The sequence below is a fragment of the Wallemia ichthyophaga genome (assembly GCF_000400465.1).
Source record: "Wallemia ichthyophaga EXF-994 unplaced genomic scaffold scaffold3, whole genome shotgun sequence".
Taxonomy (NCBI): Eukaryota; Fungi; Basidiomycota; class Wallemiomycetes; order Wallemiales; family Wallemiaceae; genus Wallemia; species Wallemia ichthyophaga.
In genome coordinates this window covers 516084-538417 of record NW_008806276.1, presented here as the reverse complement: position 1 = coordinate 538417, position 22334 = coordinate 516084, and the positions used below count along the sequence as shown (strand labels likewise).

At 47.3% G+C, this 22334-nt stretch overlaps 11 protein-coding genes and 2 non-coding genes across 13 annotated transcripts; 6 read left to right on the top strand and 7 right to left on the bottom strand.

Annotated features, from left to right (window-relative positions):
- Nucleotides 1–230: 230 nt before the first annotated feature.
- Nucleotides 231–1495, top strand: J056_002947 (Retinol dehydrogenase 14; the record flags this gene model as incomplete). The annotated part of the gene is made up of 6 exons (XM_009268251.1): nt 231–244; nt 301–365; nt 416–723; nt 776–992; nt 1046–1370; nt 1426–1495. The coding sequence occupies 6 exons, from the start codon at nt 231–233 to the stop codon at nt 1493–1495; spliced, it is 999 nt and encodes a 332-aa protein (XP_009266526.1).
- A 431-nt stretch (nt 1496–1926) lies between these two features.
- On the bottom strand, nt 1927–2022 carry J056_004964. The gene has a single exon. It is a non-coding gene; the product is annotated as a tRNA-Ser (tRNA).
- A 602-nt stretch (nt 2023–2624) lies between these two features.
- On the top strand, nt 2625–4700 carry J056_002946 (ABC1 family protein C15C4.02; the record flags this gene model as incomplete). Its single annotated transcript, XM_009268250.1, has 4 exons — nt 2625–3391; nt 3439–3986; nt 4032–4284; nt 4334–4700. 4 exons carry the CDS (start codon nt 2625–2627, stop codon nt 4698–4700), a joined length of 1935 nt encoding a protein of 644 aa, XP_009266525.1.
- Nucleotides 4701–4977: 277 nt separating this feature from the next.
- On the bottom strand, nt 4978–7766 carry J056_002945 (Reticulocyte-binding protein 2-like protein a; the record flags this gene model as incomplete). The annotated part of the gene is made up of 2 exons (XM_009268249.1): nt 4978–6095; nt 6143–7766. 2 exons carry the CDS (start codon nt 7764–7766, stop codon nt 4978–4980), a joined length of 2742 nt encoding a protein of 913 aa, XP_009266524.1.
- Nucleotides 7767–7969: 203 nt separating this feature from the next.
- Nucleotides 7970–9200, bottom strand: J056_002944 (uncharacterized protein; the record flags this gene model as incomplete). The annotated part of the gene is made up of 2 exons (XM_009268248.1): nt 7970–9094; nt 9138–9200. 2 exons carry the CDS (start codon nt 9198–9200, stop codon nt 7970–7972), a joined length of 1188 nt encoding a protein of 395 aa, XP_009266523.1.
- A 1125-nt stretch (nt 9201–10325) lies between these two features.
- Nucleotides 10326–10421, top strand: J056_004965. The gene has a single exon. It is a non-coding gene; the product is annotated as a tRNA-Ser (tRNA).
- Nucleotides 10422–11997: 1576 nt separating this feature from the next.
- Nucleotides 11998–12897, top strand: J056_002943 (uncharacterized protein; the record flags this gene model as incomplete). Its single annotated transcript, XM_009268247.1, has 2 exons — nt 11998–12449; nt 12501–12897. The coding sequence occupies 2 exons, from the start codon at nt 11998–12000 to the stop codon at nt 12895–12897; spliced, it is 849 nt and encodes a 282-aa protein (XP_009266522.1).
- An 83-nt stretch (nt 12898–12980) lies between these two features.
- On the bottom strand, nt 12981–14397 carry J056_002942 (Serine--tRNA ligase, cytoplasmic; the record flags this gene model as incomplete). The annotated part of the gene is made up of 2 exons (XM_009268246.1): nt 12981–14308; nt 14364–14397. The coding sequence occupies 2 exons, from the start codon at nt 14395–14397 to the stop codon at nt 12981–12983; spliced, it is 1362 nt and encodes a 453-aa protein (XP_009266521.1).
- Nucleotides 14398–14531: 134 nt separating this feature from the next.
- On the bottom strand, nt 14532–15800 carry J056_002941 (PCI domain-containing protein; the record flags this gene model as incomplete). Its single annotated transcript, XM_009268245.1, has 1 exon — nt 14532–15800. One exon carries the CDS (start codon nt 15798–15800, stop codon nt 14532–14534), a length of 1269 nt encoding a protein of 422 aa, XP_009266520.1.
- Nucleotides 15801–15850: 50 nt separating this feature from the next.
- Nucleotides 15851–17263, top strand: J056_002940 (uncharacterized protein; the record flags this gene model as incomplete). The annotated part of the gene is made up of 2 exons (XM_009268244.1): nt 15851–17148; nt 17197–17263. The coding sequence occupies 2 exons, from the start codon at nt 15851–15853 to the stop codon at nt 17261–17263; spliced, it is 1365 nt and encodes a 454-aa protein (XP_009266519.1).
- Nucleotides 17264–17403: 140 nt separating this feature from the next.
- Nucleotides 17404–18723, bottom strand: J056_002939 (COP9 signalosome complex subunit 1; the record flags this gene model as incomplete). Its single annotated transcript, XM_009268243.1, has 2 exons — nt 17404–18378; nt 18427–18723. The coding sequence occupies 2 exons, from the start codon at nt 18721–18723 to the stop codon at nt 17404–17406; spliced, it is 1272 nt and encodes a 423-aa protein (XP_009266518.1).
- A 21-nt stretch (nt 18724–18744) lies between these two features.
- J056_002938 (Ribosomal RNA-processing protein 14) lies at nt 18745–19713 on the top strand (the record flags this gene model as incomplete). Its single annotated transcript, XM_009268242.1, has 1 exon — nt 18745–19713. One exon carries the CDS (start codon nt 18745–18747, stop codon nt 19711–19713), a length of 969 nt encoding a protein of 322 aa, XP_009266517.1.
- A 53-nt stretch (nt 19714–19766) lies between these two features.
- Nucleotides 19767–22012, bottom strand: J056_002937 (DNA replication licensing factor mcm5; the record flags this gene model as incomplete). Its single annotated transcript, XM_009268241.1, has 2 exons — nt 19767–20465; nt 20528–22012. 2 exons carry the CDS (start codon nt 22010–22012, stop codon nt 19767–19769), a joined length of 2184 nt encoding a protein of 727 aa, XP_009266516.1.
- Between the last annotated feature and the right edge of the window lie 322 nt (nt 22013–22334).

Here is a 22334-nt window from a genome sequence, read left to right as displayed (position 1 = left end):
GAATTCGCCTTGAGTACGTCTTATCGAGCTTGTAAATGTATCCGCCAATGAAAACTGTAAAAGGAGAATTGCTGTTAAAGATGTACTCCATCACTAATCAGTAGCTGCTATCATGGCCGCTTTGGTTTGAGATGTAAAATAGCCGGTAGAAATCTAAGTCGTGGAAAATATTCACATACTTGTCAATTGCCTTCTCAATTCCAATATCATAAGCAAGTTTTGTTACTTCGATGGCGAAATTAAAGTTAGTAGTACACTCCCAGAGTTGTCCCAATGATATCCTAACTAACAGCCCACAAGAAACTTGGAACTCAACGGCAAATCTGTTCAAGGGAAGACAGCCATTTGTATCGGTGCGAACGCAGGTGTGTGATGTCATCCAGCAAATTGCCACTGTTTCTAAATCACCCATAAGGACTCGGTTTCGCTAAATGCGAATGGCTCGTGGAGAATAATATTGGCAGACTAGTAATGGGATGCCGGTCCCTTGATAAAGCAGAGAAAGCAAAGTCTGAGATTGAGAAGAAGAATACGGGCGACACTGAAATCATTATCATCAAAATAGACCTTTCTTCACTCGAATCCATAAAGTCATTTGGCGATCAGTGGTCTGATCAAGATCCCAGCTGCAGAAAGTGTGATTTACTTTTCTGTAACGCTGGTCTGATCGTTCCGAATGCGGATATGTCAACGACTGAGGATAATTTTGAAATGACGTATCAGGTGGGTGTACATTGGGCACAACCATTCAAGACCATCACTCATTGCTCAACAGTGCAACGCTCTTGGACACCTCGCACTCATCGAGCATCTTCTGCCAGCTCTCTCAGAGTCAGACGATCCACGTATCATCGTCACTTCATCAAACGGTGCAAAACTCACTGACATTCCTAACGCTCCCTCCGAGAATCCCCGCACTCCGCTGCGTGATGTGCGGAAATACAAAAATTATGCTCTTAACTCTTTCGCGCTGTACAGTGATTCAAAGAAGCGTGGGTGGATATTTCTTTCTCATTCGCAGCTCAAATCTCACACAAATCCTTAGTCATCACCATCCTTTGTCGAGAACTTCAAACCAGTCTCGACAACCACCCTAATGTCAAATACAGGAAGATTTTTGTCGCCAACTACCACCCTGGGTTCGTCAAGACGACCATCTCAAACAAGGAAGAATACAAAGCTCTCAAAGTCTTCAGCGTTCCTGTGAACATGCTCGTCAACACCTTCGCCATCTCGGCACCAGAAGGTGCGAAGACGGCTCTATTCCTCGCTACTTGTTCATTGCAGGGTAAGCCACGCGGAGCTTTCTGGAACGAAAAGACTCAGCCTCAGTCTGTCGGCAAGCAGGCTGAAGATACCAAGCTGAGAAGGTATGTCGGTGTATTGGTGTGTCGGTGTGCCATGTCTGTTAACACCATTCTTTAGAGCTTACTGGGATAGATGTGTGAAGGATGCCGGTGTAAATCCTGAATCTTTCCCTCTCCCACCCCTATAGCGAGACGCTTGAAACTTGAAGCTTGCTGGGCGTCATTTCTATTTATTCGCGCTTGACACGTTTAACACTCTTCCACCTACTGATCTTAATAACATACTCACACACTACGTTGTACGACATGTATGTAGCGTTTCTTGTCTTGATGTGAGTCGCGAGAGGAATGTGATTATGTGAGAAAGCGGCTGCGCTGTATAATTCACTACTGCAGCAACTTAATAAATTTGCGAATTGAGTATTTGCATTCGGGTGTGCCTTCGTGCTAGCATATTTGATGAGATGTGGATGGATATCGCGAGCTCAGAAGGAAAGCAACACACTACAAATTAGAAATGTCTTATTATTTGTGCACTCCATTCAAAGTCAGCTCATTAAATCAGAGATCAAATCCCTTTGATAGGGTTTTCGGCCAAAAAATAAAGTGCAAAAATATCCGACAGCTATGAGATTCGAACTCATGAACGCAATGCGCAATAGAAGGTTAATCCAAAGATAGCAATCTATCGCCTTAACCACTCGGCCAAACTGTCACTGACTACCAACCCATTCGCAACTATCATTACCGTACCAAGCACTAATCATCCCTCAACCTGAAAATGTTAACTATACTCCTTTTCCTTTCTCGCTTCCACTAAATTCAGCACCCCCTCCAACTCCTCATCCTCTATTAAGTATTGACCCACACACTTTAAACATCTATCGTCTTAACAATATAATCAGTTTTCATCATAATCATCATCAATATCCTTTCTTTTGGTGATCAATAGCCTAGGTGCATTTCCCGTGCCTAATCACTCCACCATAATCCCAAAGGTACTTCTTCTACAATGCTCAAAGTCCATCTGCATCACCGTGGTCTGCTACAGCTCCTCAAACTCCGGATTAGTAGCAGATACCTGTTAATTGTAACAACAGCTGCATTATGAACCCTCCTATGCTCCTACTCATCGCCCATTCTACTCAAATTGAGTCCCAGTAGCTGGTAGTGGTGGTGGCAACACACGACAAATACACACCAGAGCCACCTCACCAGCATCAACACGCTTATTTCCAAGTCTTAATTAATTTAACTTAGTTGATGTTAGTCGTTGCTCTTCAAAAGGCGATTCATCTTGACGACCAACTCTTAGAAATGCAGCGAGTGCTGTTCAACCAGGCGAAGCAATCGCTACGAGGGTTGAAATGCAGCAATACGCGAGCGGCCAGCAAAACTCCCGCACACAATTTCCTACGCCACCAAGCTCCATTGAGAAGGTGGAGCAGCACCCATCACAATCGCCATGAGAAAAGAGAATTCTTATCGAAATTACCAACATCGATCATCGTACTCCTGATATTCCTCCCAAGTTCATTCATACTTTATAACACCAGCGATACATTCAAGCACACGTCTTTGGCGGCTCAGAGGTGTGCAAGATGCGCTCAGGCATTCGTCGCCAATGCAACAGACTACAAGCTCACGCTTGGTAGGACTTACGCCTCAGATGACGAAAAATGGGACAGTTTAGCTGGTTGTCACAAGAGGTGTGCTGAGAGGGTGCTCAACGTCTTAAAGGCTAACGGAGGTGTTTTCATCAAGCTTGGTCAGCATATTTCCAGTGTTGCTCTCCTCCCGCTGGAATGGACAAGCACAATGCGTCCTCTTCAAGACCAATGCAATCCATCGTCGATCGATGATGTTAATAAGATTCTTAAAATAGCCACTGGTAAATCCACCGAGGAGCTTTTCACGACATTTGATCCTACGCCTATCGGTGTCGCTTCACTGGCTCAGGTACACGTCGCAAATGATAAATCAACAGGCCAGAAAGTCGCCGTGAAGGTACAGCATCCAGGCTTAGACGAGTATGCTGAGATAGACATCAAGACTGTGCAGCTCATAAGCAAGGGAATCAAAAAGTGAGCTACTCGGCTTCTCGTTTACGTCATACTAAATAACGCCCCAGACTCTTCCCCGAGTTCGAATTCACATGGCTGGCGGATGAGATGGCTGTGAATCTTCCACTCGAATTGGACTTTAGGCATGAGTCCAACAACGCTAATAGATGCAGGAATGACTTCGCCGACAAGTCAAGTACAACACTCTACATACCTGAATTCCTTTGGTCACATAAGCTGGCTCTGTGCATGGAATATATAGAAGGCGCCAGACCTGATGACTTGAACTTCCTCCAAAAGCACAATATTGACAGAAATCAAGTAGCTAAAGAGCTTGCCAGCCTATTCTCTGAGATGGTCTACATCAATGGCTTCTTCCATGCAGACCCACACCCAGGTAACCTGCTCATCAGACCTGCTCACAAGAAGTCGCGGTCGCCGTACAACTTTGACATCTGCCTCCTTGACCATGGTCTTTACTTTGATTTATCGGATGACCTTCGAGTAAACTATGCTAGATTCTGGCTTTCGCTGATGAAGCCACCTTCCAAAGCCACTTTCAAGGAGAGGAGGCATTACGCAAAGTTGGTTGGCAATATCGATGAGGATATGTATGGTGGGTGGAGTGCGACCTAAACCACACTTACTCAAATGCTTACAGCCATTTTCGAGTCTGCTATCACAGGAAAGGCAGGTCTTGAAGGTGCCTACGATCATGAGGTGAAAGGTGGTCCCCGCAAGCACAAGCGTTCTGGCGGCATTCTCGACAACACACCAGCTGGAAATTCTAGTGATGTTGAAAGACTGAGAAGCGCGTTGGTTACAAAAGAGGGATTGCTGAGTAGTGTATTTGAACTGCTAAGGAATTTGCCAAGACGATTGTTGATGGTTCTCAAATTGAACGACTTGACCAGGTGAGAGGAGATGATATTGAGCCTTTGAACTTTATCTCACATATTCTAGACATTTGGACACATCCCTACACACTACCCATGGCCCAACGCGCGTCTTTTTAATCATCGGACAATATTGCGAGAAATCAAACCACAGAGCAACACTTAAAGACATCTCGAGGCGGTGGAGTGAAACTGGCGTCTCATTATCCATATTCTGGTCGTATTTAAAAGAATACTTGCGACACGTTCGTACATCTGTAGCCTTCTCAACGCTAGCAGGTCTGCAAGATGTGAAAGCAACATATGTCATATGGTCTAAATGGTTGCACGCCCTCTACGCCCGTGGATTTGACGGCGCGTCTAAGGTCGCTGCAGGAATCGAAGAACAAGAGAGAGCAAAAGAAGAAGAGAAGAAAGCTAGACAAATAGAGTGATCAAAAGATGTTTCGTCGAATGATGCAATGTCATTAGCAAGACCATGTGAATTTCATGAATATCCATTATTCTTTGAAGTAGTATACAATTGTTGGTTATATTACTTGTTGTTTGCTACATATAACAAGGTTTATAAATTAGTTTTCTTGGCTCAGTGAAGTTAGTGTGGTAGAGGTGGTAAGACGCTGCATATCTGCGTCAGCTTATGTGGTTGTGTTGGATGCGTCGACCGGTTTGGTATCTAATATCTGAGATGAGTGTCGTTACAGGAAATTCTCACAGACTTTCATTTTGTGAAGGCAGTTGTGATGTCGTGTTGTCGTTGCCATTAGACTCAGAGGCTATGCTGAAGCTTGCTTGTGTGGACTGTGAATCATCCTCTTGTTTGACAAATGCGCTATCTTGTGCTCGTGGCGTATGCGTTGCAGAAGCGTCACTTTGCACCTGCGACAACTCAAACGAACAATTTTGATGATCTCCCGCTGTATGGTGGTTCACGAACATTATCTGTGGCGCTTCAGCTCCCGGCTGAGGAGTCGATTGGGCATGTGATTTATTCATCTGCACAGGGTCGTAAGGATTCTGATTGATCGTGAACGTTTGCCTGGGTTGCGCTTCTGTGACCGAGAAAGTTTTCACGTCTGTCTCTGGCTGTTGAGTGTTCTGGGTATCCACTTCCATGGACACATCCTGGGATGCTTGGGCAGGCTCTGGAGCAGATGGATGGTCTGCTTCAGGTTTAGCTGCTTTGGTAAGCTGCTGTAGCTGTGTCGAATGAGTTGAATCGACAGCCTGATTTGAAGAAAGCTCCTGTGTTGACTGAGTTTCTGGAGCTGACACAGAGTCATTGTTTTGTTGCTGAGCAGCCAGCCTTCCGCCTTCAATTTGGTCTTGCTTTTGCTCTTGCTCTTGTTTATCTGACTGCTGCAATTCCACTTCTGATTTCTCAGGCTTCTTGTCTTCCTGTTGCTGCTCAGAAACATTTTCCTGTAACGATTGTTCTTGTTGCACGGCGTTCGCTTGCTCTTTCCGCACCTGACGTTCTTGTGGCTGTTGTGGTGTATGCTGCCCCTGCTCCTGAGAAAGTTGTGGCGCATCACTCGTCTGACTCTCGACCATCTCAACTGCATTGTGTTGCGTGTCTTCAATCCCTTTACCTTGCTCTTCCAGCGCCCCTTTTCCACTTTCCTCTGCTTTCCGCTGTTCATCCTCAAGCCTATTTTTCTCATCCTCATCTGTTTTCTTTTCATCTTCCTCCTTCTTTTTCTCATCTTCATCCTTTTTTTTCTCATCTTCTTTCAGTCTCTTCTGCTCTTTCTCTTGTTGAATGGCAAGTTGGGTCTCGAGCTCAATCTCACTCTCCTCCTTTTGCACACGCTTGAATCTCCGATCACCTGGTATGGCGTTAGCAAACTAACGTAACAACAATCTATACACCAACCTCTCCTGATCATTTTTGTGTTTTTATTGAATTTGTTCTTTTCAGGCCTTTTCTGATCTTCTGACAATAGTTTCCACACATCATTCTCATCGGCAGCTTCAGCATCAACATCATTCTCCTTAACTTGAACACTTGGTGAGTCTATAATAGCCTTTCTCGCTTGAGCGATGAGCGCAATTCTAGCTTTACGGAGTTGCTTTGACGGTCTAATCACATTAGTCTTATCTTTCGGTATGAGCTTGCATTCCTCTAAGACCAAACTAAATCCATCGTGCTGATTTCCCCAGCCTCGAGACCACAGTCTGTGACGCATTGAAGAATGATAGGCGACTAGTCTAGGAGCGACTCTAAAGACCAAGACGAGGTCTGCATCTTCAATAATATCATCGACTTTTTCTCCCTCTGCAGGTCTGCCGGCTCCCACCAGCGACCTTCTATCATACGACTTGTCACTTGCATCAAACAGCCAGCCGAGATGCACTGCTATTGCAATAGGATCAGAGTCGTCTGTATACACATCCGTACCCCAAATACGACGTTCATCCAATGCATCCAAATCCGTCAGAGCTAATCCATTAGTCTTGCCTCTAACATGTCGTACTTTTGGTGCTAGTTCTACAGTGTCTCCATTCTTTTGTGGTAGGAGCTCTCGTACTGCCCAATTGTCACCCAACCAAGCACCCGGTACGTACATTTCAAAAACACCACCAATTTGGTGTGGGTAGAAATCTACAAGTTCAGCAGGTTGATAGACGTGACGGCCTATAGAAAAACGCGGAGTTTTTGATAAGACATCATGTACGCCATCCGAAGCAACCTTTAGTGAACCTTGAGCGTCATAAACGTCTAAGTCCTTATACACAAAGAGGGCTTCACGCTCACGATCGTGTGCGTTTTTGACTTTAGACGGCAGGCGCTCTCGCTCTTCGAGAACCTGTCTCTGTCTTTGTGGTTGATACTCAACATCTTCATCTTCTTCTTGGGCTGTTTCTTGAGAGAATTGTTGATTGTAATTATGAGTTGGATCTTGATAGAGTGGCTCTTCTCCTTGTAATGCCGGTGCTTGATCACGCTTGCGTTTGGATGTAGTTGAGCGCGAAAGACTGTCAGTGGTCTGCGACCGAGAAATATGAGCTTGCTGACGAGCGACGACTTCATCCATACTGCCGTACTCAGGTCGAGAGCGTGGTGCAGTGAATTGTTGAGCTTGTGCGGCATCATATTGGGGTTGTTGAAACAACGACGGCTGAGTATGTGGAAAAGGCGGAGGAGGGTTAGATTGGTTAGAATAGACAGGAGACTGTGATTGTGGTGGCAGTGGCTGATTGGAAATTGCGCCAGAAGACCACGGAACAGGTGACTGGGCATGACTCGCTGGGAGTGGTCTTTGAGGGTAGTTAGGAGAGTAATTAGGCTCATTCTGGAAATATTTAGGAGACTGAGAGTACGGATACGTCTGTGGAGGTTGATATGACGATTCGGAGAGAATAGCTTGTACACCCATCTTGTTGTTTTGAGCAGGGAATGGCATTGGGAGATCCCTGGACTGCTGGTTACCGCTTATGGGTGGAAGATGCGGCCTGTCGCTGCCTTGTATCGGTGGTAAGTTTATTGGTGGAAGCATCGTCGGTCTATTAAGCTCAAACTGCTTCGGAGGGATATTCTAAGTATCTTTTAGTATTTATCTTTAGGCATTTGCTGCGCTCACCATTCCCGTTAAAAAAACTCAAGATGAACGTACTGTTACTAGAATGAGATCAACGGCGTACTTTGTGAAATGCGCTCAAGAGGGTATAAATGAAACTGGTATTACAATACATGCGTTTATTACTTGTCTATGTTTAATATTCTGCTTTGCTGTGATTCGTATGAACTGATAGGCTCAACCGGTGAAAGCGATAGACGTGTTATATCAGGTGATTCAAGTCGTCTATGCGGGGGAGATGCAATGGCGGAGTTGATGTGGAATTCATCCGATCTAATTTCTTCATTATCTGAAGCTTCGGATGAAGATGAAGATATCGTTGGAAGTGATGGGGGTGCTGACAGTGGCGATGAGCTCGCTGATGTTGTTGCCAATGGTGCAAGTTGTGCTTTTTTGGTTTCCTTGTTACCAACCGCTTTGGCTGGGGCATGAGACGGTGTACTAGATTTCGACTGAATCCTCTTCAGATCTAATTTTACTAGTAATTGAGATTTGCGAACTCTTAACTTAGTAGGTTCATATTGCTTGTTTCGCTGATTAAGCCACTGTGATTCCTGTGCTTCCTGTGCTTGCCGTGCCTGCTTGAGTTGTTCAATTTGCTCGTATAGCAATTTCAGCTCCATTTCGCTTGCTTCCTCGGCCCTTTTTACTTCTTCTCTTGCTTTTGCGATTTCCGGAGGAGTAGCTGGTGGCGCCTGTTGAGGTGGAGGCTGTAGAAGATGCTGAGTTGCATTTGAATCATTTAAATTGGCGAGGCTTTCTATTTCCTGCTCTTCTTGCTTCACTTGCTCCTCTTGCTTCCTGTATGGATTTTTTATAATAATTTTGGATGGCTTCGACGCTGTATTCTCACGTCGTGTAGTATCTGCATTTAGAGATGCTCTTCTTTCCCGCCTAGCTAATCTCTCATCTTCTGCTTCCTCTGATTTTGTAGGTGGTTCGTCCTCTTCAGCTTCAACTAATGGCTGCGGCTCCCCGTGTGACGCCTGCTGTGCTTCTCTTTCTCTCGATACATTTCTGGGCCTGCCCTTTTTACGCCTCTTCTGCACTACTGGTTGTTCTTCGAGTATTCTGTCTACTTCGTCTTCAGTCTCTATTGTCTCATCTACTTTGTTGGTGTTATCACGATCAAATTGTCCACTATTTGATAAATTGTTTAACTTCCTTTTAGATCCATTGTAGTTATTGTAAATATCATTGTAGCCATCATTACCGACATTCCTTGGGCTTAAGAGGAAGGCGTTTTTCTTGTTGCAATGAGTTTTACATAGATATGTATGCTTCACTCACATTATTTGGACTGTGACCCTTTTTGGTTTCATAAGTGAGGAAACCATCAGCTTTTTTGTTCATGGTTATGCAACATTCCAACGCGCACTTATCAATAAGCTTAAAGTACATCTGACAGCTTTTCAGCACCGCGTTAAAAGACTTTTCAACGATTGAGTCGCTCTTGCCTGAACTCGTGTGCTTTTTAATGATGCCATCGTTTAGAAGCTCTAAACGCAAATATTCCCGCAGCTGTATCCAATAAGACGGGTGATAGGACGATTAGGTATGACACACCATGTTCTTATTTACTCTTATAGCGTTTCCACTTCTGCATACGTCGATTCCAGAATTCCGGCAATTGAAATAGTCAAAGAGCCGAGGCAGAAATGTAGAAGGCGCCTTGTATATATCTATGATGCTACTCATACTACATTTATTGGACTTCGTGTTGGGTGGTGGTCTCTGCGATCCTGATCCCATCGAGCTTGATTGCGTGTGGTCAAGAGGGCTAACAAGACACAGAACAGATGGCTTAGTTGTAATACATGGGATTGTAATTTTAGTTATTTCATACTGTAATTTACTCTTAGTTTGGGCAATTCATCTTCCAACTAACATATAGCAGTATAGGTGTTGCAGTCGTGGTTTGAATACTGAGTAGAGAGCGAGATGCGTGTGGGTACTTCTCAATCAAACTCCACTTTAAACGGCTTACCATAACTTTATTTTGGACATGACTTCATTTTGGGAAGTAGGCGACGCTGCAAGCCAGTAGATGTTAAATAGGATGAAATTACGGATTATCACATGCTTGTATGCAGCTGTTGTTACAATTAACAGGTATCTGCTACTAATCCGGAGTTTGAGGAGCTGTAGCAGACCACGGTGATGCAGATGGACTTTGAGCATTGTAGAAGAAGTACCTTTGGGATTATGGTGGAGTGATTAGGCACGGGAAATGCACCTAGGCTATTGATCACCAAAAGAAAGGATATTGATGATGATTATGATGAAAACTGATTATCTTGTTAAGACGATAGATGTTTAAAGTGTGTGGGTCAATACTTAATAGAGGATGAGGAGTTGGAGGGGGTGCTGAATTTAGTGGAAGCGAGAAAGGAAAAGGAGTATAGTTAACATTTTCAGGTTGAGGGATGATTAGTGCTTGGTACGGTAATGATAGTTGCGAATGGGTTGGTAGTCAGTGACAGTTTGGCCGAGTGGTTAAGGCGATAGATTGCTATCTTTGGATTAACCTTCTATTGCGCATTGCGTTCATGAGTTCGAATCTCATAGCTGTCGGATATTTTTGCACTTTATTTTTTGGCCGAAAACCCTATCAAAGGGATTTGATCTCTGATTTAATGAGCTGACTTTGAATGGAGTGCACAAATAATAAGACATTTCTAATTTGTAGTGTGTTGCTCTCCTTCTGAGCTCGCGATATCCATCCACATCTCATCAAATATGCTAGCACGAAGGCACACCCGAATGCAAATTGAGACGTAGTCGCGTACAAATATCATTACTGAGACTCAAAAGTGGGTTGTATGCAAAGCGTTAATAAAACGTCTGCAGGAAGTGATACACAGGGAGCATTACCATGAGGAGTGAAATAGGAAGAGAAAGCAAGACACAAAATGGACTGCTCCTGCTCACAACAAGAACACTGTGATATCTATAATTCAATCAATATCACCCCCATTTATCACGCCGTCAATGTCGCATTGCTGACCGAGGAATGTGCTATTTTGGATCAATTACATTAACGCGGTTATTAAATTGAGTGATGTGCGATAGGCCTTCTACAGCAACACAAATTACGTACTACATACTACATACCACATACCACCGTCGCGTGAGGATACCCCGTCGATCATTATCCAAGGTGCGTGAAGTGGGTGTACGAGGCGTCTACGCGTGGTGGATTATATGCTCACCGCATTCACCACTCACCAATATAAAAATACTCTATTTACACCGCAATCCGCACTCCGCCCGCCTATTACACAATCATAAATCATCTGCCGACGTCCGAGCATTCAGATGACGTGGGGTGAGGCACGATCAGCCGTACACGGAACAAGCTGAAATGTGGTATTTGCGAGGGGAAAGGGTGTATGGTGAGTGATGAGTGCTGTTCTCGTGGGGTAGATTGAGCTGGCTGAGCAGACTCTACAACTGGCTCATACAAACATCGGCTATTTAAAATAAAGCGATTGAATACACGTACGTATAATGATCGCGCACGTAAATACATCCACGTACGTAAATAACTCAGCACAAACGGATAAAAATAAAATGGGCTTAGTGATAGTTACAAGTTACGGAATCAGTCTGCGCCCTGAATCAGTAACGCTGGGCGTGGAACTGAGGAGGGCGTGCTGGGCGATCGCGTGATGTGAGCAGAAATTGTATAAAGGGTGTAGAGGAGGTTAGGTGTGAATAAGCTGGCTGTTGATATCAGCGTTAGCAGCATCTGTACTCTATACACGCTGCGTCTTGCGGAGAAAGTCCGCAGATTTGCTGTGTCTGCTGAGGTAAGCAGGGGTAAGCAGGGAAAGAGGGGAATAGGAATTTAGACATTCTTTAGATGCATACACCACGTTCATATGTCACCCATGCGTGTGTGACAATTATTCCGAAAACTTCTTCCATTGAGATTCGATTCGCTTAGCAACAGAAAATACCGGAATAGAAAGGGGAGCGGTTGGTGGTGTTACTGATATAGATGGAAACCTATACCGATACGCCTTCCACCATCGAAATCCGCCAAGATTGACATTCCTGATGACAGAGGACGGGGACCAGTGACCGAGGCTGGTAATCTAATTTCCTAATCAATTAACTCCGAAGAGCGCCTTAGAAATAGACCATCATGTTGGGGTTAGTGGAGAGTAAAGCGGGAGCTACAGCGTCAACACCAGCACCAGCACCGGCACCAGCACCGGCCCAGCCACAGAAGTTCAGTTTCCCAGCCTCGATATTGAATGAAGGGGGAGTGGGTGTGGATGTAGTGGAGAAGCAAACACAGCAGCCACGGCCAATGCCACAGCCACAGCCACAGCCACAACAGCCACAACAGCCACAGCAGCAGCCACACATACAACACCTCCAACCACCCACACCAGAACAATCCAAGCAGCCAATCAGCAGAGTGACCCGGGCATGTGACAGATGCACGCACAAGAAATTGCGCTGCGATGGAAACATAGTACCCGATCTGAATGGTCACCCGCCCACGGTGACCAAGGCGTGTTCGCGCTGCGTGAACGCTCACGTCGGGTGCGAGTACACGCGTGTCCAGAAACGCAGAGGACCAAGTCCAGGGTGTGTTTGAATGTTTTCGTACGTCGGAGTTTAATTGGCTGACTGAGACAGATTCAAAAGACGCAAGTTGTCGAATGAGAGTGCTGGAAGTGGGAAGAGTATGCATTCCCCGGCTTCATCTATCGATAGCCAGAGAGATGGTCACAGCTTGTCGCAGGATAGTGTGAAAATTAGTACAGGTGGTATACCAGCAGTAGCAGCGTCTAGAGTAACATCAACGAATACATCCCCACCAGTACACAAACCAGTACATTCACCTTCCCCTCTCAAAACTATTCCCACTTCTTCAGTATCTTCTTTTATCGGTCAGCAGTACACACCGGTACACGGCCACATAAACACACATACACACACTCACACACAATCACAACCCCCAGCATCATCTACTCCCCCGGCATTTAGATTGCCGTCGATCAGCAACTGGTTTGAAGGCACCGTGCAGCGCTAGACGTACGCGGTAGACACGATCAACTATTTATTGTGAAAGAAACATGCATCCATTGTACCCTTATTTCTTATAATTAAACTTTCTTACTTTTTAGACTTGTTCACCTTGGCTTTAGGGACATCTTTGCAGAATGGGATGAATTCCCTGTCATCCATGTACCTGCGCAGGGCAGGAGGGACAACAAGGCCATCTTCAGTTTGCCAATTCTCCACAAGACAGCACATGGCTCTCTCAGTCGCGCACATGGTCCCGTTAAGCATGTGTACGTAAGTTTTGTTGGTCTCGCCCTGTTTCTTGATCCCGTGTCTCACTTCCAAGCTCCTCGACTGGTAGTCAGTGCAGTTGGAAGTGCTGACAAGTTCCTTCCATTCGCCGAGATACGGAAACCACGCCTCGAGGTCATATTTCTGAGCGGCGGCGTTGTTGAGGGCTCCAGAGACAATGTTTACGAGTCTGTAAGGAATGCCTAAGGACTGGTAGAACTCCTCACTATTCTCGACCATCTCGTTGAACACGTCCCAAGATGTTTCAGGGGAGGTAACGCAGAACTGCTCTATCTTCTCGAACTGGTGAACGCGGAAAATCCCCCAGGTATCCTTGCCATGTTTTCCCGCCTCTTTGCGGAAGCAAGTGGAGTATCCAGCGAGTCTAATTGGCAGCTGCTCTTTTGGTGACTCGAACCACTCGTTTGCAAACATAGCGCTGATCGGCTGCTCGGAAGTGGCGATGAGATACTTGTCATCCTCTCCGCCATCGTCGATCTTGTACAACTCCTCATCGAACTGCTCGAGCTGGGCTGTCCTGCTCATCATGTCCTTGCGCATCATGAAAGGCGTCATAACCTTGCGGTACTGGCGCTTGCGAAGGAAATCGAGGCCATAAGAAATGAGTGCAAGGTTGAGATCAACAGCTGTGTCCTGAAGGAAGTACCCGCGGTGACCAGCTATTTTCTGACCGCGTTCGAGATCGAATCCGTCAAGACGCATGAGTACTTCGTGGTGAGGTAGTGCACCTGCTTTCTTCTCCACCGCAGCATTGGGACCGTGTGGGTGCCATGTGCGAACGACAACGTTGTGCTCTTCGTCGTCGTGGATGGGCACAGCTGGACCAACTATATTGCCAATCTGTACAGCTTTGCTTTTCATATGCTGCTCGGCTGCCGCTGTCTGCTGCTTCAATGTGGGTACACGCCCATCTAGCTCTTTCTTCAGGGCTAGCTCATCGTCTGCACTCTCCTTGACCTTCTTCTTGGCCGTTATGGCTTTCTGAGTACTGTTTATCTGCTGGTTGAGCTGCTGCGACTCGAAATTGAGCGCGTTCCACGTTGCATATAGCCCTAAAACCTCATCCACCAGCTCCACACTGTCGTAGCGTTTCCTCTGCGATTCGCGGACTTGCTCTGGATTTCCGCCTGTGGTGGGTGCGTGTGTCAGTTGCGTCGTTGCTTCCTTCAACGCCTCTCTCACCTTTGGCTTCCTGCAGTAAAACTAAATCGATCATCCTCTCCTGAAGGCGTTTGGGAAGCGAGAAGATGTTGACACGCAGGTGAGCGCAAACAAATGTCAAACGAAAAAACAACTACATCTACGAGTACAACAGTGCAATCTATTTTATTCTATTTTACTATATACACACTACACCGCCCGCGGAAACGCGCTGTTGTCGCTCTTGGCCAAGACGAGCGTGCGCGAGCTATGCTGGATGCTAGCGCCGACGAGGCCCTGATCGATGAGAGATACGACGACAGCCTCCGCGTCGTCCACGTCGAGGGTGTACGGTTCGTCTGGATGAGCGATCTGGAGGGTTCTGAGGAACACGGCAAGGGGAATAATCGGAGTGGCTGTTCCTTTCAGCTGCATGTAAAGCCTGAGTGTGCGCCGTAGCAGAGCTGTGTGTGCAACGCACTCCACCTTCTCCCGCACCATGGTATATACACCCATCTTGATCAAGAAGGAGCGCACATCTGGGCGGTTGAGCGCAGCATACAGACGACGCACGTCGCCCTTGCGCGTGTGCGCGAACAGCTGCGCGAACGGCCACTCGAGCTCGTTGCGCTGGAGGAGGGTGTACGTGGGGCATCTGCGCTGGATGAGAGCAGTGACCAGCCAATACGCGGCGATGCGACGTCTGTTTGAAACAGAGCGAGCGTGTGAGTGTGTCTGTGCAGAACTAAGACACCCCCTGTATGCCGCTTCGAGGTGGGTGAACGCAGCGCCCACCTTCCACTCGGCGAGGAGAGAGCGAGCGCGCCAATAGCGGTAAGTGGTGACATCAGCGCGGGAATAGTTGGAATTGAGAGCATGTGCGCCGTCCACCTCCAATGGAATAACCGCTTTGAGGGCCGTAGGGAGGGAATGGAGTCTGTGCAGCTTGAAATAGGTCCACGCGAGCATGTTGGTGATGTGTACGAGGAGTGTGCGTCGCTGTGCTATGTTCACATTCGTCACTGCTAGCGCACGACTGAGCTGACTCGCCGCTTGGCTCGCCGCTGCGTGGCTGGTGCGCACTGCCAGTCTCGGGAGGAACGTCGTGAGGAGGCGGAGAGCAGGGGTGGTTTGTGTACTGCCGGCGCTGGTGCACTGGATAAAGAGAGTCGTTAGCGTCGTGTAGCACCGCGCTGTGGCTGGCCAAGTCTGCGCGGGGTGGGAGTGTAGGAGGGCCATGTAGGCGTCGACGAAGGCTTCCCAATCACGGTTGCCGGAGTGGGGGGTATTGTGGAGTACGCTCTCAGTGAGGCTGCGAGTGTCGTGTGCGTTGTGTGCGTTGTGTGCGTTGTGTTCCTCGTGTGCCGCATCACCACCAAGAGCATGAAAAGGCAGCCAAAGAGTGATGGAAGCACCGGCTATCAAATCCAAATGGAAATTATGTAAATGCGCCTCTAATCCAGATTTTATAATTTGCATCGTCGTCGCTGGAATACACGAGCCATCTCCATCTCCGACAACCAACAACGATGCCACCAAGAAGCTCACGGAAAGGGAAGAAAGAATGGCGCAAGAATGCGAATACTGGAGGAGTTGATGATGCGCTAAACGCAGCGAGAGATGAAGCTGTTGTCTACGGCAGTGCACTTGAGAATAAGCCCGATGATTCTCTATTTGCGGTGGATTTGCAAGGCGATGCAGAGACCACTAAGCGCATGAAAAAGGAGAAATCAGCCAAACCACTCAAATCTCTCAGCATTCTTCAACACCGCTCTGCCGTGCCTGCGCCTGCACTCAAACAACACACACGCACAATCAGCAAAGCAGACAAAGACAGACTCAACACAATCACAAAGAAGAAAGTAAGTGGTCCACTCGGTGCAACTTTTGCCAGCCAGCAGGGTGACAGTATAGCCACGCACGGCTTAACGAAAGCTGCGAAAGAGGCTGGTCAATATGACCTCTGGGATGATGCTGTGGCCGATAAGAACGAGGACATGAAGAAGGTCGACGCGGCTGAGGGATTTGAAGTGGTCGATTTGAATAGAAAACCATCAGTGAGGTTACCCAGTCATCCACACTACCACACCGGTGTTGAACCAGTCGAAAAACCTCATGCGGGTCAGAGCTACAACCCTGACAGCAAGAGCCACGAAGAACTCCTCCGGTTGGCTTACGAGAGAGAGCAGCTGCGTAAACTTAAAGCTGACAAGAATGCTGCTGTACGCAGACGATACGCACAGAGCAAGAATGTTGGTGGAATGGAATTGGATGTGCCAGAGAGTGGTGACGAAGAGGAGGAAAGTGAGGAGGGTGAGGAGAGTGACCCGAGTGAGGAGGGTGATGACAATTTGCAAGACGACAAGGAAGAAGCAGAAGATGACGATGATGACAAAGACACCTCCTCAGCCACCATCCGCGACAAAATGCGTATCGCCGATCTCCGTGAAGCAAAGCGTCGTCGCAAGGCATCTCTCCAGCTCAAGAAAGACAAGGTGGAGCGTGAGCGTACAGCGTTCCTGAAAGCGCAAAAGCACGACATCTACCAAGCCACTGGAATATCCAAATCACTGGTAAAGAAACTGCGAAAACAACAGGAGAAAGCTGAGGAGAGAAAGTTGGCAGCCGCAGTGAAGGCAAGTGGAGCAGGTGGATTTGAGGGACGTAAAATAGGTCGTCATGTTGTGCCTTCTCAGGAAGTGGATGTCACTCTTGGTGAAGATCTCAGCGAATCTCTTAGAGGTGTTAAGAGCGAGGGTAATCTCTTCAGAGATCGCTTCATGTCGTTACAGAAACGCGCCTTGGTCGAGCCTAGACAGCCTGTCTCGTGGGTTTTGCTGTTTCCTGTCTCGCTTCTCGCTAACATCACACCCAGCGCTAAACGTAAATACAAACTCAAGGAGTACGAGACGCCAGCATTTAGATTCTGGGAAAAGAGGTAGGAATGGGATTATGAGTATGATTATGCGTGCGATTGTGCGTATGAGTAGATATTTATTTATACATTTCATTGGTTCATGATGCAAGTTGGTATGAAATACATGGGGGATGCAACGTGGCGATAAAAGACGCATCCACGTACCTACTTAGTCTCAACGTCCATCTCCGTACGATCAACGTCATCGAGTTCATCTGAATTGCGGCGTTGCAAGTTAACTTTATGTGAGCCAGCAGGGCGTTCGCCCAGGACCAAATTAGCATCAGACAGTTTGATACGAAGGAGTAACTGAGCAGTGGATTTATAGTTGAGTTCACTCAACGTGACAGCCCTATCGATGAGACTATGACGCTTATCCAGCTGCGGTCTGTGGAAGACCCTACCAACGGCGTCATAGCGCAAGTTGAGATGGGCTGACTTGATAAGACTGAGTGTATGAGTGAATATCTGCTCATCGCCAAACGCCTCCACCAAACTATCGAGCGTGATGGAGTTGTATGAGTGGAAAAACTGCACTATGCAGCGTCGGTATATAACCTCCACCATGGCGGTGTACTGATGGTGTAAGTGCGGGTCGAGGAGGTACCACCACTTGTTTTCTTCCAGAGTGACGAAGAGTTGCTTGTAGTTTGACGACACGTATTGCTCGAGGAGTAACTTGGTATGAGGTGCATATTCAAACTTACTCCTCAAAGCTTCGTTGTTTAGAATAGCAGATTTTATGTCGTGTCTTGATTGCGTCGTGAGTGCACACAGTGTGAGGTATATCGATATGTCTGAGGGAGTAACGAGTGGGTGAGTGGAAATTGGAGAGAGCTTAGTGAGTGACTCGACAACTGCCGCGTAGTTTGATTGCCCAAGATCAGCTATCGCGGTTGAGATGAGTAACGCGTCGTGACTAACATCGACATTGTTCAAGGCAATAGAGTTGATCTTGATGACTGAGTTCTTGATAAGCGAGTAATTGCGCAGCTCAATAGCCATATTAATTATATGGTTGTGCGTCTCAATCAGCTGAGGAGAAGAGCTGATGTGGTCTCGAGACTGTAAGTAACAGTTCAAACTGTGTTCGGGGTTATTCAGTGAGTAGTAAATATCAGCCAAGGAATAGTAAGACATCTGCGACGCGTCAGATATAAATTACGCTCAAAGGAACATCCCACTAACCCTAATGCTCTCTTTGAGGTTGTTGTTGAGATAGGATTTCAGTTGGAATTGGGTTGAGTGGAGCTGGTCGTTGAGGTGTGTTTGCTGGTGTTGAGTGTGTTCTGACTGTTTGGTGTTCTGTGCATAATGCGTATTATATAGTCCAATAACCTGGGCATCGTGTGGTGGATTGATTGGGTTATCTATCAGCCACTCTAATACATTTTTGAAGAAAGGGCTAGTAATTTCAAGTATGAATTTAATTTTATAAGCTCCTTGATTTTTCAAGTACTCGTCTATCCAATTTGAAGCATTCATTGTGATTGAATAGGAACATCGATGGACGCTGCCAAATTGAACGATAAATTTGAATTTCTGCTTAATTTAATTCCAACGCAGTTCTACTTTAGTCAGGAAGCTGCTACTGTGAATAAGAAGTATTTCAAGCAATCCTCCAACAAGAACAAGCTACAGGCCAAGTTGGCTAGGGTGGAAGAGGCTGCACCCAGAGCACAGGATATCGATGACAGTGCCAGCTTGCAAGACCTGGCTACTGATTCCACGACCCAGTCACCACTCCCACTCCCACTGCCATCACAATCCACTCACTCCCAGCTCAAATCGAAACTCACCAACAAACTCACTCAATTCGAGCATAAAAGGAATGTCGACCACTCGCTCTCCTCCAAGGAGTCGTTGCTTGAAAACAGGAGACAGCGCAACTTGAAAAAGGACAAGAAGGAGAAGAAGTCTGATGTGAAACAGTTGAAGCAGGCGCAGCAAACGCAACAGCCGCAAAAGGGCGATGAAGAAGACGACAAGAGCTCATCCTCGTTGCAATTCTCCTCTTTGCAGAATATCAACAAGTCTCCTAAACAGCCTAAGCAGCCGTCAAACCCCAAGCAGGCATTGCAGAAACTCGAGGCGGCCAAGCAGAAGAACACGGAGCTTGACGCTGATACTAAAGCAGCCAAAGAGGATGACTCGCTTTGGAAATCAGCCTCGGCGAAAGCCCAAGGAGTTAAACTTAACGACGACGAGGCAAAGCTGAAGAAACAAATCAAGAGAAACACTAAGCAGAAAGCTAAGTCAGCTACTAATTGGAACGACCGCAAGAAGAATCTCGAGAAGAGTATGGCTACCGCGCACAAGAAGAGGTCTGATAACATCGCAAATCGCAAATCTGCTGGCAAGTCTGGTAAAGGGGGCAAGTCTGGTGACAAGAAAGGCGGTGCTAAGAGAGCTGGGTTCGAAGGCAAGATTAGCAACAAGAAGAAAACGGGTGGTGGTGCTTCCAAGAGCAAGTGAGATAACATTAACTTATATATTACAATATACACTTTTTCATTCTACATACTATATTAGACACCTGTACGTATAACAACTCTTTTCTGGGAAGCAAAGCGGACGACTTCCTTTTTGTCGAGGATGAAGAGTGTCCGTTCGAGTGCATGCTGAGAGAATCCCTGCTGACTGCAGAACTCTCTAACGAGAGTGCTATAACTGGTAGACCATCCAATGGGCAGACGTCTGCGTACCTCCTTCTCAATTTTGTGCACTTCATCCATAAGCTCACCTCTAGTCATACCCTCGACATTGCCCGCCGAGACAGCATCCATAGTGGAGAACTTGAAGAGACGTATAGCCTCCTCAACGTCATGTTCGTGCACTTGCACACTAAGGCGCATTTTAGCGAGCGATTCACTGATGCGTATGATTGCTTCGAGCTGCCGCACGGTGATGGGGATACTCGACCTCTCGTCATTATCCCTCTCTACCTGCTGGACCTCCTTGCGCAATGCGACGAAATGGGACGACAGCTTCTCGCTCGCCTCGTTAGATAGCCGAGGTGCACAGCGTTGCTTGCAGAACATAACATAGCGTTTCATCTTGTCGAGGTCGATCTCCCCGCCTGTACTACCCTCCCCCTCATTCTGACGGCCAGCATGCAGATTCATCACGTGCTTTGCTATTGTCCGGTCGCGCCCCTCGTCGTGTTCGTCCTTAACTATAAAGATCATGTCAAAGCGGGAGAGGATGGTAGTCTGGAAGTCTATATTCTGGGGGATGGGGTGTGTTAGAAGGGCTGTTTCGCAGCTAACTAGCTCAGCTATCAACTCACCTCTCCAGGCGACTTCATATCGTCGTAGCGGCCGAAGATGGGGTTCGCTGCCGCGAGTACGCTTGTGCGCGAGTTAAGAATGGTCGTAATACCCGCCTTAGCGATAGAGATAGTCTGCTGCTCCATAGCTTCGTGGATCGCCACTCTGTCCTCATCACGCATCTTGTCGAATTCATCAATACACACTACTCCACCATCAGCTAGCACCATAGCGCCGCCCTCGAGGTAGAAGTCGCGAGAGACTGAGTCGCGCTGCACTGAAGCAGTTAAACCTGCTGCCGAAGAACCCTTGCCGGAGGTGTATACGGCGATGGGTGACACCTTCTCGACGAATTTGAGTAGCTGCGATTTGGCCGTTCCTGGATCACCCAGGAGAAGCACATTGATGTCGCCCCTCAACCGCATCCCGTCGGGCAGTATCTTTTTGCTGCCACCGAAGAGTAGTGCGGCGATAGCTTTTTTTATGTCGAGATTGCCGTAGATTGACGGGGCTATCGACGCGGCGAAACGCTCGTACAGATTGGGGAAGTGAGAGAGAGCGGCAAATTCCTCCTCTTCCTCAGGTGCGAACGCCTTGCCGCGTCCACCTGACGCTGTCGTGGCGTGCGCATCGTCTATCTCCAGCCCCACGACGCGGATGTAGGGCTGACGCAGTGCAGGTGCCTGCCCTTTCATCTTACTTGCTTGGAAGGTGGAGTAGATGCCGGTGGCGATTATTTTAGAGCCTGGGATGACCTTAGCGGTGAGATAGCGGTCGAGATTGAGGAGAAGGTGGCGGGGGAGTTCACCGACAGGGACCATATCGGGGCTTTCCTGTAATTTGACAGTCTGCTGGTCGATATAACGACACTTGTCATGGATGATGGTGTAGGGATCCATGGGACATTCCTTGGGCTGGCCTGGTGGAGACTCACTGTCGCATTGGCGAGGGAGGTTGATAGCACCCCAACCGCCGCTGACGTCGAGGTTCTTGGTGCTCCTGCAACTACGACACATGATATGAAGCGATATAGCCCTGCTGGAGAGTGTGGATGCAGATATGACGATGCCGGGTATGCGGACAAGTTTTGCGACCGTGTCGGCGTTGAGTTGGCGGAAGTGGACCAAATTGGACTGAGATTTGAGAGAGATTTGGATTGTGGGTAGGGTAGAGGTGTGTGCGCTGAGTGGATCGACCAAACCACTAGCAATACGCGTCGTTGCAGATTCGAGAATCGGGAGCAATTCGCTGGGTTTTTGGGAGAGGAGATAGCCGAGGTCTTCGTTGTAAAGAAGGAGGTGGTTTATACTAATTTCAAGGGAATACTGCTTGGCTAGAAGCGTGGACCTGAGATGATCCCTGTAGATGAAGCTATCGCCGATGCGGAAGTTGTTGATAAACGCGGTAAACTCCTTCTCGAGATGGCTGGGTGCCTTTTCAGACGCGTTCTGATCTCCGGGGAGAACAGCGGTGGAGTAGATGGCACCTTTATCAAAGCCAGACATGGTGGTTCGAGATGAAGGGATATTTCAATGAAAATTGGAGCTACAAGCGTAGAAATCTTTGGAGAATAGATTTGTGTATTGGTTTGCCGTCGACGGCGTCTAAAACCTTCGAATAGTGTGCCGGTGAAGATGCGGGCTTTGTTATCCTATCTGAGAGCGGGAACTGGAGGGGAAATTAGAGATGGGAATTAAAATGTAAAATACTTACAGATTTCATATGCTCATCTCTCACCAACGCCTCCAACGCCACAACACTTCTCCCAGCTAGTTGAGCGTGTCTTCCCCGCTTATCGTGGATATTCTCGATTAAATTCTTGAATTG